Source organism: Chlorocebus sabaeus, chromosome 22, assembly GCF_047675955.1.
Source record: "Chlorocebus sabaeus isolate Y175 chromosome 22, mChlSab1.0.hap1, whole genome shotgun sequence".
Classification (NCBI taxonomy): Eukaryota; Metazoa; Chordata; class Mammalia; order Primates; family Cercopithecidae; genus Chlorocebus; species Chlorocebus sabaeus.
The window spans coordinates 33,500,593-33,513,838 of NC_132925.1; the positions used below are offsets into that span (position 1 = coordinate 33,500,593).

Genomic DNA, 13,246 nt, shown 5'->3' on the forward strand with positions numbered 1-13,246 from the left:
AGCTTTTCAAGTGTACATGTATTTCATCTCCCTCATTCAATTGGTAATAGTTATTAAGGTAGACCAGCAGTCACAAATAAACTTTCTCCTTTGGAATCTGTTATTAGTTTTCAATGTGAACTTGGATAGTTCATGTTTTTTAGATTGTATATCTATAAAGTAAGAGGTTGAAATGAATTTCTTAAACTATTCTGTGTGTTCCACTAAAAGAAGGAAAAACATTCCTAGTTAAAATTTAAAGATAGGTAATAAATAAATACTTTTAAAATGTAAAATATATAATTTGTTACATTGTGAAAAATGCTGTGGTATAAAGTAGGGAAGGAGGGAGGATGTTGCAGTTTTAAATAAATGGACAGAGAAGCCTCATGGAGAAGGTGATCTTTGAGTAAAGATCTGAAGGGGCACTGAACATGGTGACTCACACCTGTAATCCCAACACTTCAGGAGGCCAAGGCCAGAGAATCACTTGGGCCCAGGAGGTTAAGACAGGCCTAGGCAACATACTAAGACCCTGTCTTCACAGAAAATAAAATAAAATTAGCCAGATGTGGTAGTCCACACCTGTGGTCCCAGGTACTAGGGAGGATGAGGTGGGAGGATCTCTTGAACCCAGGATGTTGAGTTGGCTGTGAGCCGTGATCACACCATTACACTCCTGCCTAGCTGACGGAACCAGACCGTGTTAGAAAAAAAGACCTGAAGGAGGTGTAGGAGCAGACACCTTGGAGAAGAACATTCTAAGCAGATGGAACAACCTGTTCAAAGGCCCTGAGGTAGAATGTGCTTGTGATTTTGAGAACTGACAAAGAGTTCAGAATGTATCTGCAGCATGATTAAGTGGAAGAGTAGTTGGATAAGTCAGAGAGGTCATTGAGGATGGGCTTGTTGTAGGGGTGGATAAATCTTTGAAAAAACTTTACGTTTTTTGTTATACTTATCGATATTTCCTATGCAATACCTCACATAGAGATATAATTCAGTTGTGGTATAACCATTGAGCATCCAGGAATAGGGTAGTTTTAACTACATTTTGGGAATTTTGGCTGGGTTCAGTGGCTCACGTCCATAGTCCCAGAACTTTGGGTAGCTGAGGTGGGCAGATCACTTGAGGTCAGAAGTTTGAGACCAGACTGGCCAACGTGGCAAAACCCTGTCTCTACTAAAAATACAAAAATTAGCCAGGCGTGGTCACGTGCACCTGTAATTCCAGCTACCCTGGAGGCTGAGGCACAGAAATTGCTTAAACTTGGGAGGCAGAGGTTGCAGTGAGCAGAGATCCTTCCACCGCACTCTAGCCTGGGTGGTGGAGTTAGACTCTGTCTCAAAAACAAACAAAAACAAAAAACAAAACAAATACTAGCTGGGACACACCTGTAGTGGTGTGTCCTGTATTGGCACACACCTGTAGTCATAGCTACTTGGGAGGCTGAGGCAGGAGGATCGCTAGAGTCCAGGAGTCTGAGGCTGCAGTGAGATATGACTGTACCACCACACTCCAGCCTGGGTGACAGAGAGCCTCTTAAAAATTGTTTTAAATTAAGAAAAAGGAAATTTTTATATTCTACTTTGAAGAAGTATAATAACTCAAGAATACACCAAAGATGAGAGTGGTCTCATCTTAGTGGACTACCTGTATTTTGGTTCTTTTGCTTTAGGGTTTATAATTATAACTTATTTGTTTATTTATTTACCATAGGTAAACTAACATGGATTTTTCCAAGCTACCCAAAATACTCGATGAAGATAAAGAAAGCACATTTGGTTATGTGCATGGGGTCTCAGGACCTGGTAAGTAATACATCATAATCTCAAAATAAGGATATCTAACTTTGATTAATGTCTTTTCAAAATATTTTACATAGAAATATACAACTTTCTGTTTACCTGCATAAATTCCGTTTGTCATTAGGAGATCTCATAGTGACTGTAAGACTTAAGTAGAATCTGTATCATAAGGGCTCATCTAGCATTGATTATCTAAATTTGATAATTATTGAGGTGCTGCTTTGTGATATCCTGTTTATAATTATGTAAATGTTCAACTAGTGTTCAGTTTTATATGTCTTAATTTTTTGTTAAATTTGAGGTAAAAAAATCTATGAAGTATATTGCTTTTAATATGTAATATCTTGCATATAGCAGGCATTCAGTAAATGTTAATTTGCTTTGAACTTTAACAATTCAAATGCTCAGAGCATTTCTCAGTAATATTAGCTTTTGCCTTTTGCATTTATGAAACTTTTTGAATGGTTAAGTGTCTTATTAACTACCTGTGGGAAAGAAGTTTTAGTACCCAAACTTTGTGTTCATTCTGCCAAAACGTGGAGTGCTGCTTTTTAAATAATAAATCTTGCGCCAGTATTTGTTTTGTTATTGAATACTCCCTCTACAAAATGTGATTCACAGTCACAGTTTCTCTAAGTAAAGCCTGCTTGGTGATGTATTATCTTTCTTCAAACCTCATGCTATATAGTCTTTTTCTTGTTCCAGTTACAGTAGTGGTGATGACAGTTTTTTGATGTTTATGCAAATGAAAACTGTCAGTCACTGTCCCCTTTTTTCTCCCCCAAGAACTTGGTGTTTGAGCTTGATTTCATTGGCAAGTCATTAAAAGGTTATCAGTATCTTTTGCCATGCAGAGAAATAATTGTCCTCTCAATGATCATAAGGGTCTTTAGGAAGGACAGGCTAAACCCAAGAACTTTTAGAGAAAAAGCAAAAGAACATCAAAGAGTTCAGGAAAAAATATTCTGTGAAACTGTGTAGTAAACTGCTCCTGGAAACAATTTTTTTTTTTAAATTTTTTTAGATTTTACTTTAAGTTCTGGGATACATGTGCAGAAAGTGTAGGTTTGTTACGTAGGTATACATGTGCCATGGTGGCTTGCTGCACCTATCAATCTGTTGTATAGGTTTTAAGCCCCACATGCATTAGGTATTTGTCCTAATGCTCTCCCTCCCCTTGCCTCCTGCAATTTTTAATTCTTAAGTACTTAATAAGGCAATGGAACAATGGCATCCTTTTTTGGCTCATGAAATATGATTTTTAAATTTCACTATCTCTGGTATTTCAGTGCATTTTAATTCTTAAGTAATCAGTATAGAGGTAGATATTTACAGAATGAATAAGTCTTCATTGTTTTAACACAGGTTAATTAACTCATAAAACTTTAATAGTTTCCACTGAAGTATTACCTGTTATATAGTTCTAATCAGTTGTATCACAAGGCTAAATATTAAAAATCGGTTTATTCTTACACGTGTCTAAAAATATGGCAACCTTTCCTCCCTGCTAGAAAAGTAATTTTTGCTTACTAGACAACATGGTCCAAAATAGTAAGTTCAGTAAATGGAATTCCATTGATAATTTCTTACCCAATGGTGGTGACTGATTGTAAATATCCTTATGGCCTATGAAAAAAATTTTGTAGATGTGCGTGTGAGTTTTTCTAGTAGAGCTATTATTAGTTTTTCAAAAGGGTCCATGTCCCAGAATAGTTTTAAGAACCACTGCTGTAAGTTGTTAGAAAGTAAAGATATTCCTTTAGGTCTGTCTCTCAAAGGAAATGGTAACAGCATAGCAAAGTGATAATTGTGTGGCATTCCACCATACTACTAGCCAAACCATTTATTCCAATTTCTACTTTTAAAAGTTTTTTTATTGTTCCAAAGCCTTCACTCCATATATCATAGCAACTCTCAGAACATACTTGAATCCTACCAGGTAAGTTTGCCGTGCAGAACTTGAAATGTTTGAAAAGTTTTCATGTATATTATGTAAATAAATAATCTTTGGCTTATCTGTTTATATTATACACTAAAAATGTATCTATGTGAAACTACCAGTATGTTCAATAGTAGGTTTTTATCCTTCTTATGAATATATGAGAGAGGCACGATACTGGGTTTATTGGGTGTTTTAATAATTTGTGACTATTCACAGAACACTAGAGTTTTAAGTCATCAAAATAGTCTTTTGTTCTCTTCAGTGGTTACAGCCTGTGACATGGCGGGTGCAGCCATGTATGAGCTGGTGAGAGTGGGCCACAGCGAGCTGGTTGGAGAGATTATTCGATTGGAGGGTGACATGGCTACTATTCAGGTGTATGAAGAAACTTGTATCCTTTTTGGCTCAATTTCCTGCCACTGTCTATATTTCAAAATTTAAGAATTTAGGCCAGGCACAGTGCCTCACACCTGTAATCTCAGCACTTTTGGGAGGCCGAGGCAGACGGATCACCTGAGGTCAGGAATTTGAGACCAGCTTGGCCAACATGGTAAAACTCCGTCTGTAATAAAAATACGAAAATTAGCTGGGCGTAGTAGCAGGCGCCTGTAATTCCAGCCACTCGGGAGACTGAGGCAGGGGAATCGCTTGAACTCTGGAGGAGGGAGGTTGCAGTGAGCCAAGATTGCACCGCTGCACTCCAGCCTGGGTGACAGAGTGAGACTCTGTCTCAGAAAAGAAAAAAAAAGTAAGGATTTAAGCCAAAGGTAGAAGCAACAAAGCAGTAACAACTAATGATATTAGAAGCATGAAATGCTGGTGTTGTGAAGAGACCTAAATTATCCAGGAGTACATTAAAGAAAGAGAGAAAGGTACTATGAATTAATATTCTTATTTTAAGAAATTAGTATCTTCTGAACTTTCATTGCTCTTACTGCTTCAGTAAATCATGAACTTCAGGGGGATCAACTGAACTTTTTCTTCAGTGGGACACATACTGTAGAAGAAAGCGTAAACAGAATAACAATATTGATTTGTGAGGTTAAAATTCTCCAATTATGATTTCGGTTTAAAATAGTAAGTCCACAAATAAATTGGTCACCATAATAGCACTGAGTGACGTATTACATTTCAGTTTTATTACTAGGAAAGCTTTACTATTTGGTTATCATAATTTTGGCTTTTAAACGTAGTATTTATTTTCAATTTTCTATGAAAAATAAGCATAAAGGGTTAAGCCTAGTGAAGAAGAATCACTTTTTTAGTGCTTCTATATGTGTTTTACTTTGATTCTCAAAATCAGCATTAATTATTTGAGTATTTAATCAAGATTTATTTGGTATGATGTTTTTGCCATTCTAAAACACATGCATGTAGATAACTAGTCTCTCTATAGTACTAGGTGCCAATTTAAAACAAAATCATCTAAAAATTTTAAATAAAAATAGAAGTTTTTGTAGCTATGAAATCGTAACTAATCAGAAATATTTTTTCTATTGTTACTTTTATCTTTTGTTTAATCTTTTACATGGCTTGAAGATTTAAAATAAATGAAAATGTAAACAGTGACAACCCTCCTTGCCTTTGTTGTCTTGTATCTAGCCATTTATCAAAACACATACACACTTCCATGCACACATGCAACCACATTTATAGCTCCCTTTATTGTATATCTTTCTAGTTTAGTAATTACAGACATGAGCAAATACAATTTTCTTTCCTTTTTCTGTCTCTATATGTATTTGTTTTTTGTTTGTTTGTTTGAGATGGAGTCTCGCTCTGTTGCCCAGGCTGGAGTGCAGTGGCACGATCTCGGCTTACTGCAACCTCCGCCTCCCAGGTTTAACCTATTCTCTGCCTCAGCCTCCCGAGTAGCTGGGATTACAGGCGTGTGCCACCACACCCAGCTAATTTTTTGTATTTTTAGTAGAGACGGGGTTTCACCATCTTGGCCAGGCTAGTCTTGAACTCCTGACCTCGTGATCCACCCACCTCAGCCTCCCAAGATAGCATATTATATGTACTGTTATACACCTTGCTTTTTTTCACTTAAAAGTATATGTATTCTAGAAGATAAATAGATATGTGATAAATATAGTAAAATGTTAAAGGTAGAATCTAACTGGTAGAGATTGGAAGTCCACTGTAAAATTCTTTCAACTTTGTTGTTGTTCAGAAGATTTTTCATAATCAAAATTGGAAATGAAAATACATAGTTTAGAGATATTTCTAGAGGAATTCATGATAACTCTGGTTCTTTTTTTTATAGCCATATAATAATTCCGTCATATAAATGTACCATTGTTTACTTAACAATATCTTAATGATAGAAGTTTTGGTTTCTAGTCTTTCGTTGTTATAAACAGTGCTACAGTGTAAGTATAGTAAGAATTCACAGAAGTTCGATTCCTAGGTCAAGACTTACCCATTTTGAATTTTGATAAATATTGCTAAATTGCTCTCAGGAAAAGTTGTACTGATTTTACTCCTGTCAACAAATGTGTGAGAATAAAGTGGACTCATTATGCTTATTTATATGTTTTATTCTTATTTGTATGTTTTCAAAATAACTTTATTTTTGAGATTTTAGGTTTTGTCCCAGTACTAATACCCTTATCAGGGGACTGATTCCTCAGCCGTATATGTGAAGCAATGTATTAATGAGAGGGTTTTGCTTCTATTTTTAGCCCTGTGGTTTCCAAACTTTACAGAGGCATTCTGAGAAGCTGCAGCAAACTCATGTGGTGCCAGGAGATTTAAAATTTTTGAGGCAAACACAGGAATGTTAGACATATTGTCAGACACCACATGAACTAGTAGCTTGAGATAATAAACAGTTTCATTATGTTGCTGTACTGTATTTTTGTCAGTGATGTCATATCTTTGCAAAGCTGAGTTTCTGGCAGTTGCTAAGCTACAAAAGCAAGTATAATGTGAAAATCAAAATGGAACAGGTTTCCAATCTGATTCCAAGATTGGAAAATTACATAGTTCCCCAAGGGCATATACATTCATAAGAATTATGGATATTTAGAACTGAAATTAATATTTTTTTTCAACTTATGCATATATTTTTCTCAAATTGCTACTCAGTTGTTAGGACATATATACATATTAGGTTATTTAGACATAACTATTTAATAAATGCAAGTGTTAGATATATCTTTTGTCCTGGGACACTGAAAAAAATTACTGAAAACACTACAAATCCTGTGAACTGAGAAAGTTTGGGAACTTCTGTTTTCACTTCTTGAGTGGCATTTCCTTGTTAAACTGTGGTATTTCCTGTTAATAGTGTCTTTAAACCTTCATAGTAGGTTCTCCTTAGCTGCTGTTTTTAGCTGGTGTTTCTGTTGGAGATCCTGTCCTTCGCACTGGTAAACCCCTCTCTGTAGAGCTTGGTCCTGGCATTATGGGAGCCATTTTTGATGGTATTCAAAGACCTTTGTCGGATATCAGCAGTCAGACCCAAAGCATCTACATCCCCAGAGGAGTAAACGTGTCTGCTCTTAGCAGAGATATCAAATGGGACTTTACACCTTGCAAAAACCTACGGGTATGTCTGTGTAACCAAGAATTTCTGAAGTTATTGAAAGAATATAAAATGAATGTTTAGTAAACTACATTGTACTGTTAGTCCAAATAAAAATAGACTACAGAAGCATAGTTTAAATTTTTTCTTAACTCTACTTTGTGGGATTTTAGAACTAATGTTTTATTGATAAGTCAGGTAAATGATTTAAATTATAGCAGCAGGGGCAAGTCTACTTGACATTTATTTGAAAATTAAACAGCAAATACATTTATCCTCTAGGTTGGTAGTCATATCACTGGCGGAGACATTTATGGAATTGTCAATGAGAACTCGCTTATCAAACACAAAATCATGTTACCCCCACGAAACAGAGGAACTGTAACTTATATTGCTCCACCTGGGAATTATGATACCTCTGTAAGTATCATTTGAACTTTATCCTGCAGAGTGGCTCTATTTTTATATGACAGCTGCCCAGTTTTAGTGCCCTAAGTAATTAAACAATTGATATTTAATATGTAAGTTTTGAGTAACTCCTATAATTTTTGAAGGTTTTTTGTTTGTTTGTTTTTAACTTGGATTCAGGGATAAAAAAGCAGAACATAGTATTTCTTTTTAAAGAAATGTAACAGTTTTCTACCATCTTAACTGATGCTACATTTATTTAAAGCCCTAATTGTTTAGGCATAGAATAGACTTTGATTTTAATGGTGTATCAATAGTCACATAATAATTATGTAATAGGACTGGGCGCGTAGTCTCACACCTGTAATCCCAGCACTTTGAGAGGGTGAGGTGGGCAGATCACGAGGTCAGGAGATCAAGACCAGCCTGACCAATATGGTGAAACCCCGTCTCTACTAAAAATACAAAAATTAGCCAGGCGTGGTGGCGGGCACCTGTAATCCCAGCTACTCAGGAGGCTGAGGCAGGAAAATCGCTTGAACCTGGGAGGCAGAGGTTATAGTGAGCTGAGATTGCACCATTGCACTCCAACCTGGGCAACAGAGCGAGACTCCATCTCAAAAAAAAAAAAAAAAGTTATTATTATTATATAATTTTATAATAATTATTATATATTATTATATAATTATAATATTGTATAATTATTATATAATCTTATATATTATATAAGATTATTTGAATTATCTTTTTTTTCTTTTTCTTTTTTTTTTGAGACAATGTCTTGCTGTGTTACCCAGACTGGAGTGCAGTGGTGCAATCATAGCTCACTGCAGCCTCAACCTGCTGGGCTCAAGCAATTCTATCACCTCAGCCTCCCAAGTATCTGGGACCACAGGCACATGCCACCATGCCCAGTTAATTTTTTTTTTTTCTTTTTTGAGATGGACTCTTGCTCTGTCACTCTGTCACCAGGCTGGAGTGCAGTGGGGTGATCTCTGCTCACTGCATCCTCCGCCTCCTGGGTTCAAGCGATTCTCCTACCTCAGCTTTCCAAGTAGCTGGGGTTACAGGTTCCTGCCACCACACTCAGCTAATTTTTGTTTTTTTAGTAGAGATGGAGTTTCACCATGTTGGCCAGGATGGTCTTGATCTCCTGACCTCGTGATCTGCCCACCTCAGCCTCCCAAATTGCTGAGATTACAGGCATGAGCCACCGCGCCCAGCCTAATTTAAAAAAATTTTTTTTAGAGACAGGATCTCAGTCTGTTGCCCAGGCTGGTCTTGAACTTCTGTACTCAAGTGATCCTCCTGCCTTGGCCTCCCAAAAGTGCTGGGATCACAGGCATAAGCTGTAATCCATGCCTGGCCCTGGATTAAAACTTAGACCTTTAATGTTATTTACAGTCACATAATACCAAATACATTAGGCTCGTAATCTTTATGGGTATGAAGATAACTTTATTGAAAAGACTATCATAGCATATAATTTTCTCCCAATAAAATGTGATAAGAAATAGTAATTTTTTAATCATTTCATAAGAGTAAGACTGTGCTCTATCAGAGATAGAGAACAAGAGTTAAGACAGGGATTTGGGGCAATCAACTAGACTTGCACACTAGTTTGGAGACTCACTCCCAATGGAGCAACCCCATTAAAGCAGATAATTCAAATTCATATTTCAACAAAATTAGAGATTTCTGTAGGGCCATGGACATTGGCGCTATTTGTGAATGTTTGAAAGCATCTCAATGTTCACAAATGTTATTATATTACTCATTACCTTTTTGCTTACATGTATCACCTTCCTAACCCCAAGGAGAATCGGGTTACTTTGATTTTGAAGGAAGAAATGTTCACAAATTTGACCATACTAAAATCCTACTGTATTTTTATAGGATGTTGTCTTGGAGCTTGAATTTGAAGGTGTAAAGGAAAAGTTCACCATGGTGCAAGTATGGCCTGTACGTCAAGTTCGACCTGTCACTGAGAAGCTGCCAGCCAATCATCCTCTGTTGACTGGCCAGAGAGTCCTTGATGCCCTTTTTCCGTAAGTTTGAGATGTGTCCCATGATTTTCCCTCAGAGTTATTATATGTGCTTATGTTTTTATTATCTTCATAGATAAAGGGTTTATGTGTTTAACACTGTAATACATTATCTAGAGTAATAATGGTGAATTAAGTATTTTTTTCTATTGCTAGCACTTACTATAAATTCAAACCGTTGAAGATTTACTTTTTTCATGGTTGCCCACAGAAAGCATTATTTCTGAAACTTTTCTGGAAAAATTAAATTTGCTGAAGAAAATCTGTACCAAAACAGTATAACTGTGTTTCTTTTTTTTTTTTTTTTTTCTAGTTGAGACAGGATCTCACTCACCCAGGCTAGAGTGCAGTGGCGTGATGTCAGCTCACTGCAACCTCTGCCTCCCAGGCTCAAGCAATCCTCCTCCTGCCTGACCCTCCCGAGTAGCTGGGACCACAGGCATGCACCACCACACCTAGCTAATTTTTTGTATTTTTGGTAGAGACTGGGTTTGACTGTGTTGCCTAGGCTGATCTCAAACTTCTGAGCTCAAGTCATCCACCTGCCTTGGCCTCCCAAAGTTCTAGGATTACAGGTGTGAGCCACTGCACCTGGCCACCATGTTTCTTAAGTTATCCTAGACTGGCAACCAAGACAGAAGCCCCACCCAAATAACTGGGATAACATTTGGAAGAGGGAAAGAAAATAGTACAGAATGTGCTTCTAAATGCTGTAGTGTACCCATACCTCTTCAGAAACATGGCTTTAATCTGATTTTTGGTGAAGGAAATCTCTGCAGTCATCACGTGATCCAGGGGATCAATTTAGTCCCAAACTCCATACCTGGGATAAATCAAACTGAGAAGAAAGCAACATGAATACCTAACTTTAAGTTTGATGCTGGATCTGCTTCTAGATTTAAAATTATTAAATAATTCAGATGACAGAGCAAGGGGGAAAATGCCGTATTTCATGGCAAAGAAGTAAATACTCCAATATCTATAGCTTTCAACTGATGTAAATTTTTGGCTTAAGCCTTTCTGTAACCAATTGTATAATTTTATGGTAAACTGGTTTTGTGATGTACAAAGTTCAAATGATTTAAGTATAAATTATTACCAAGCAATTTATTAGGTCACTCAGTAAACCAAAAGCATGCACAGGAATAGATTTCCCAGTATAAAGTGTATATTTAATTTATTTGCATGTGTAACTTTTTAAAAACAAAGAATTGTGGTATAATTAAAAAAACAGTAGATTTATGTCACCATAAATTGATGATTTCTATTAAAAGTAATGGTAAAAACTGTCATTATTTTTGCACTGACTAAATAAAATCAACTGGGCTCTCTCTGCTGCCCAGCAGTCTTTCTTAATTTGTTGTCTGCTCTTTCCATTTTCTACGACTGCTTTAAAAACCATAAACCATCTCCCCCCCCACCTCTCTCTCTCTCTCTCTCTCTCTCTCTCTCTCTCTCTCTCTTTAAGAGACAGGTTATCACTCTGTGGCCCAGGCTGGAATGTAATGCCTAGATCATAGTTCACTGTAACCTCAAACTCCAGGGCTCCAGTTATCCTCCTGTCCCAGGCTTCTGAATGGCTAGGCCATAGACATGCACCACCATGACCTTCTAATTTCTAAATTTTTTTGTGGAGACAGGGTCTTGCTCTTTTGCCTAGGCTAGTCTTGGGCTCAGGCAGTCCTCCCACCTCAGTCTCCCAAAGCATTGGGATTATAGGCATAAGCCTCTGTGCCTAGCCTTATTTTATCTTATTATTTTCGTATATCTCTCTTCTCCAGTTTATGGAATATATTTCATAGTGCTTTCTATCTTTAACTTGTGTTTTTGTGTTCCTTACCTACTTTATTTATTTTTATTTAGTTTTATTTTTTTTGAGATGGAGTTTTTTGCTCGTCACCCAGGCTGGAGTGCAAAGGCGCGATCTCGGCTCACTGCAACCTCCGCCTCTCAGGTTCAAGCAGTTCTCCTGCCCCAACCTTCAGAGTAGCTGGGATTACAGGTGCCCACCACCACACCCGGCTAATTTTTCTTTTTCTTTCTTTTTTTTTTTTTTTTTTTTTGTATTTTTAGAAGAGGCGGGGTTTTACCATGTTGGCCAGGCTGGTCTTGAACTCCTGATCTCAGATGATCCACCTGCCTCGGCCCCCCAAAGTGCTGCTGGGATTACAGGCGTGAGCGACTGCGCCCAGCCCCTACTTTATTTATTAATATCTATTAGCAAGTCAAGTAATCCATACTTTGTTTTCTTTCTTTAGGTGTGTCCAGGGAGGAACTACTGCTATCCCGGGAGCCTTTGGCTGTGGAAAGACAGTGATATCACAGTCTCTATCCAAGTATTCTAACAGTGATGTAATCATCTATGTAGGATGTGGTGAAAGAGGAAATGAGATGTCTGAAGTCCTCCGGGACTTCCCAGAGGTCTGTATAAAGCTTCAAATAATATCCTAGAGAAAATACCACTAATCAATGTTCATTGACAATTAATAAAGCTTTGTGTTGGGTCTGGAGCAATGCTGTCATTAATCAAGGATCTTTAAGGAATTTTAAAATTATATTTGTAATTAATTTGTATATTCAAGAAAAGAAATTTTAATTCTTTTTGTGTGTGTGATGGAGTTTCGCTCTTTTTGCCCAGGCTGGAGTGCAGTGGCACCATCTCAGCTTACTGCAACCTCTGCCTCCCAGGTTCAAGCGATTTTCCTGCCTCAGCCTCCTAAGTAGCTGGGATTATAGGCGCACGCCACCACGCCCAGCTAATTTTGTATTTTTAGTAGAGACGGGGTTTCCACCATGTTGACCAGGCTGGTCTTGAACTCCTGACCTCCAGTAATCGACCCACCTCAGCCTCCCAAAGTGCTGGGATTATAGGCATGAGCCACCGCTCCTGGCCAGGAATTTTAATTCCTAAGTCAGACAATTGAAAGTTTCTTTTTATGGTCTGGTGGTTTTTACTTATTGAGAGAAAGATGAAATAAAACATTTATAGATGTGAACTTTGCATATGATTTATGATCTAGATTATTATAGTAATATTTCTTTTTTCATAAAATATTTAATTTATGAAATTGAAATAATATCTATCTTCTTCATAGCACCGTGGAACAGGGAAGAGAGGTTGGAGTGGTTGGGAATATTACTTTAGGGACTCTGATTATAAGAGGCATTAAATATGGGCAAAAGTTTAAAAAAAAAAAGAAAAAGATGGAGGGCTAAAATGTTACCTTAAAAATTGGAGATTCACTAATATGTATTTTACCTCTAGCTCACAATGGAGGTTGATGGTAAGGTAGAGTCAATTATGAAGAGGACAGCTTTGGTAGCCAATACCTCCAATATGCCTGTTGCTGCTAGAGAAGCCTCTATTTATACTGGTGAGTATATAATTGGAATAAAAGCAGTTAATATCTGTTCTTAAGTCTAAAACTGGCACCAAACTTTTCTAAAGAACTTTTTGCTTTCATTCTAAAATGTCTCTGTACATATAAGCACATTCCTAGCTTTTAAAAAATATTTTACTTGGCCAGGCGC

At 37.1% G+C, this 13,246-nt stretch overlaps 1 protein-coding gene across 2 annotated transcripts in view; it reads left to right on the forward strand.

Moving 5' to 3' along the window:
• Positions 1 to 13,246, forward strand: part of ATP6V1A (ATPase H+ transporting V1 subunit A) — a 62,925-nt gene that overhangs the window by 29,365 nt on the left and 20,314 nt on the right. For both annotated transcript variants that reach the window (XM_007985775.3, XM_007985774.3), the window contains exons 2-8: positions 1,700 to 1,791; positions 3,993 to 4,121; positions 7,072 to 7,286; positions 7,545 to 7,682; positions 9,567 to 9,718; positions 11,974 to 12,136; positions 12,981 to 13,089. In XM_007985775.3, the coding sequence (XP_007983966.1) occupies positions 1,710 to 1,791; positions 3,993 to 4,121; positions 7,072 to 7,286; positions 7,545 to 7,682; positions 9,567 to 9,718; positions 11,974 to 12,136; positions 12,981 to 13,089 (988 nt within the window). In that variant the 5' untranslated portion in view covers positions 1,700 to 1,709. The remainder of the gene's footprint in view (positions 1 to 1,699; positions 1,792 to 3,992; positions 4,122 to 7,071; positions 7,287 to 7,544; positions 7,683 to 9,566; positions 9,719 to 11,973; positions 12,137 to 12,980; positions 13,090 to 13,246) is intronic.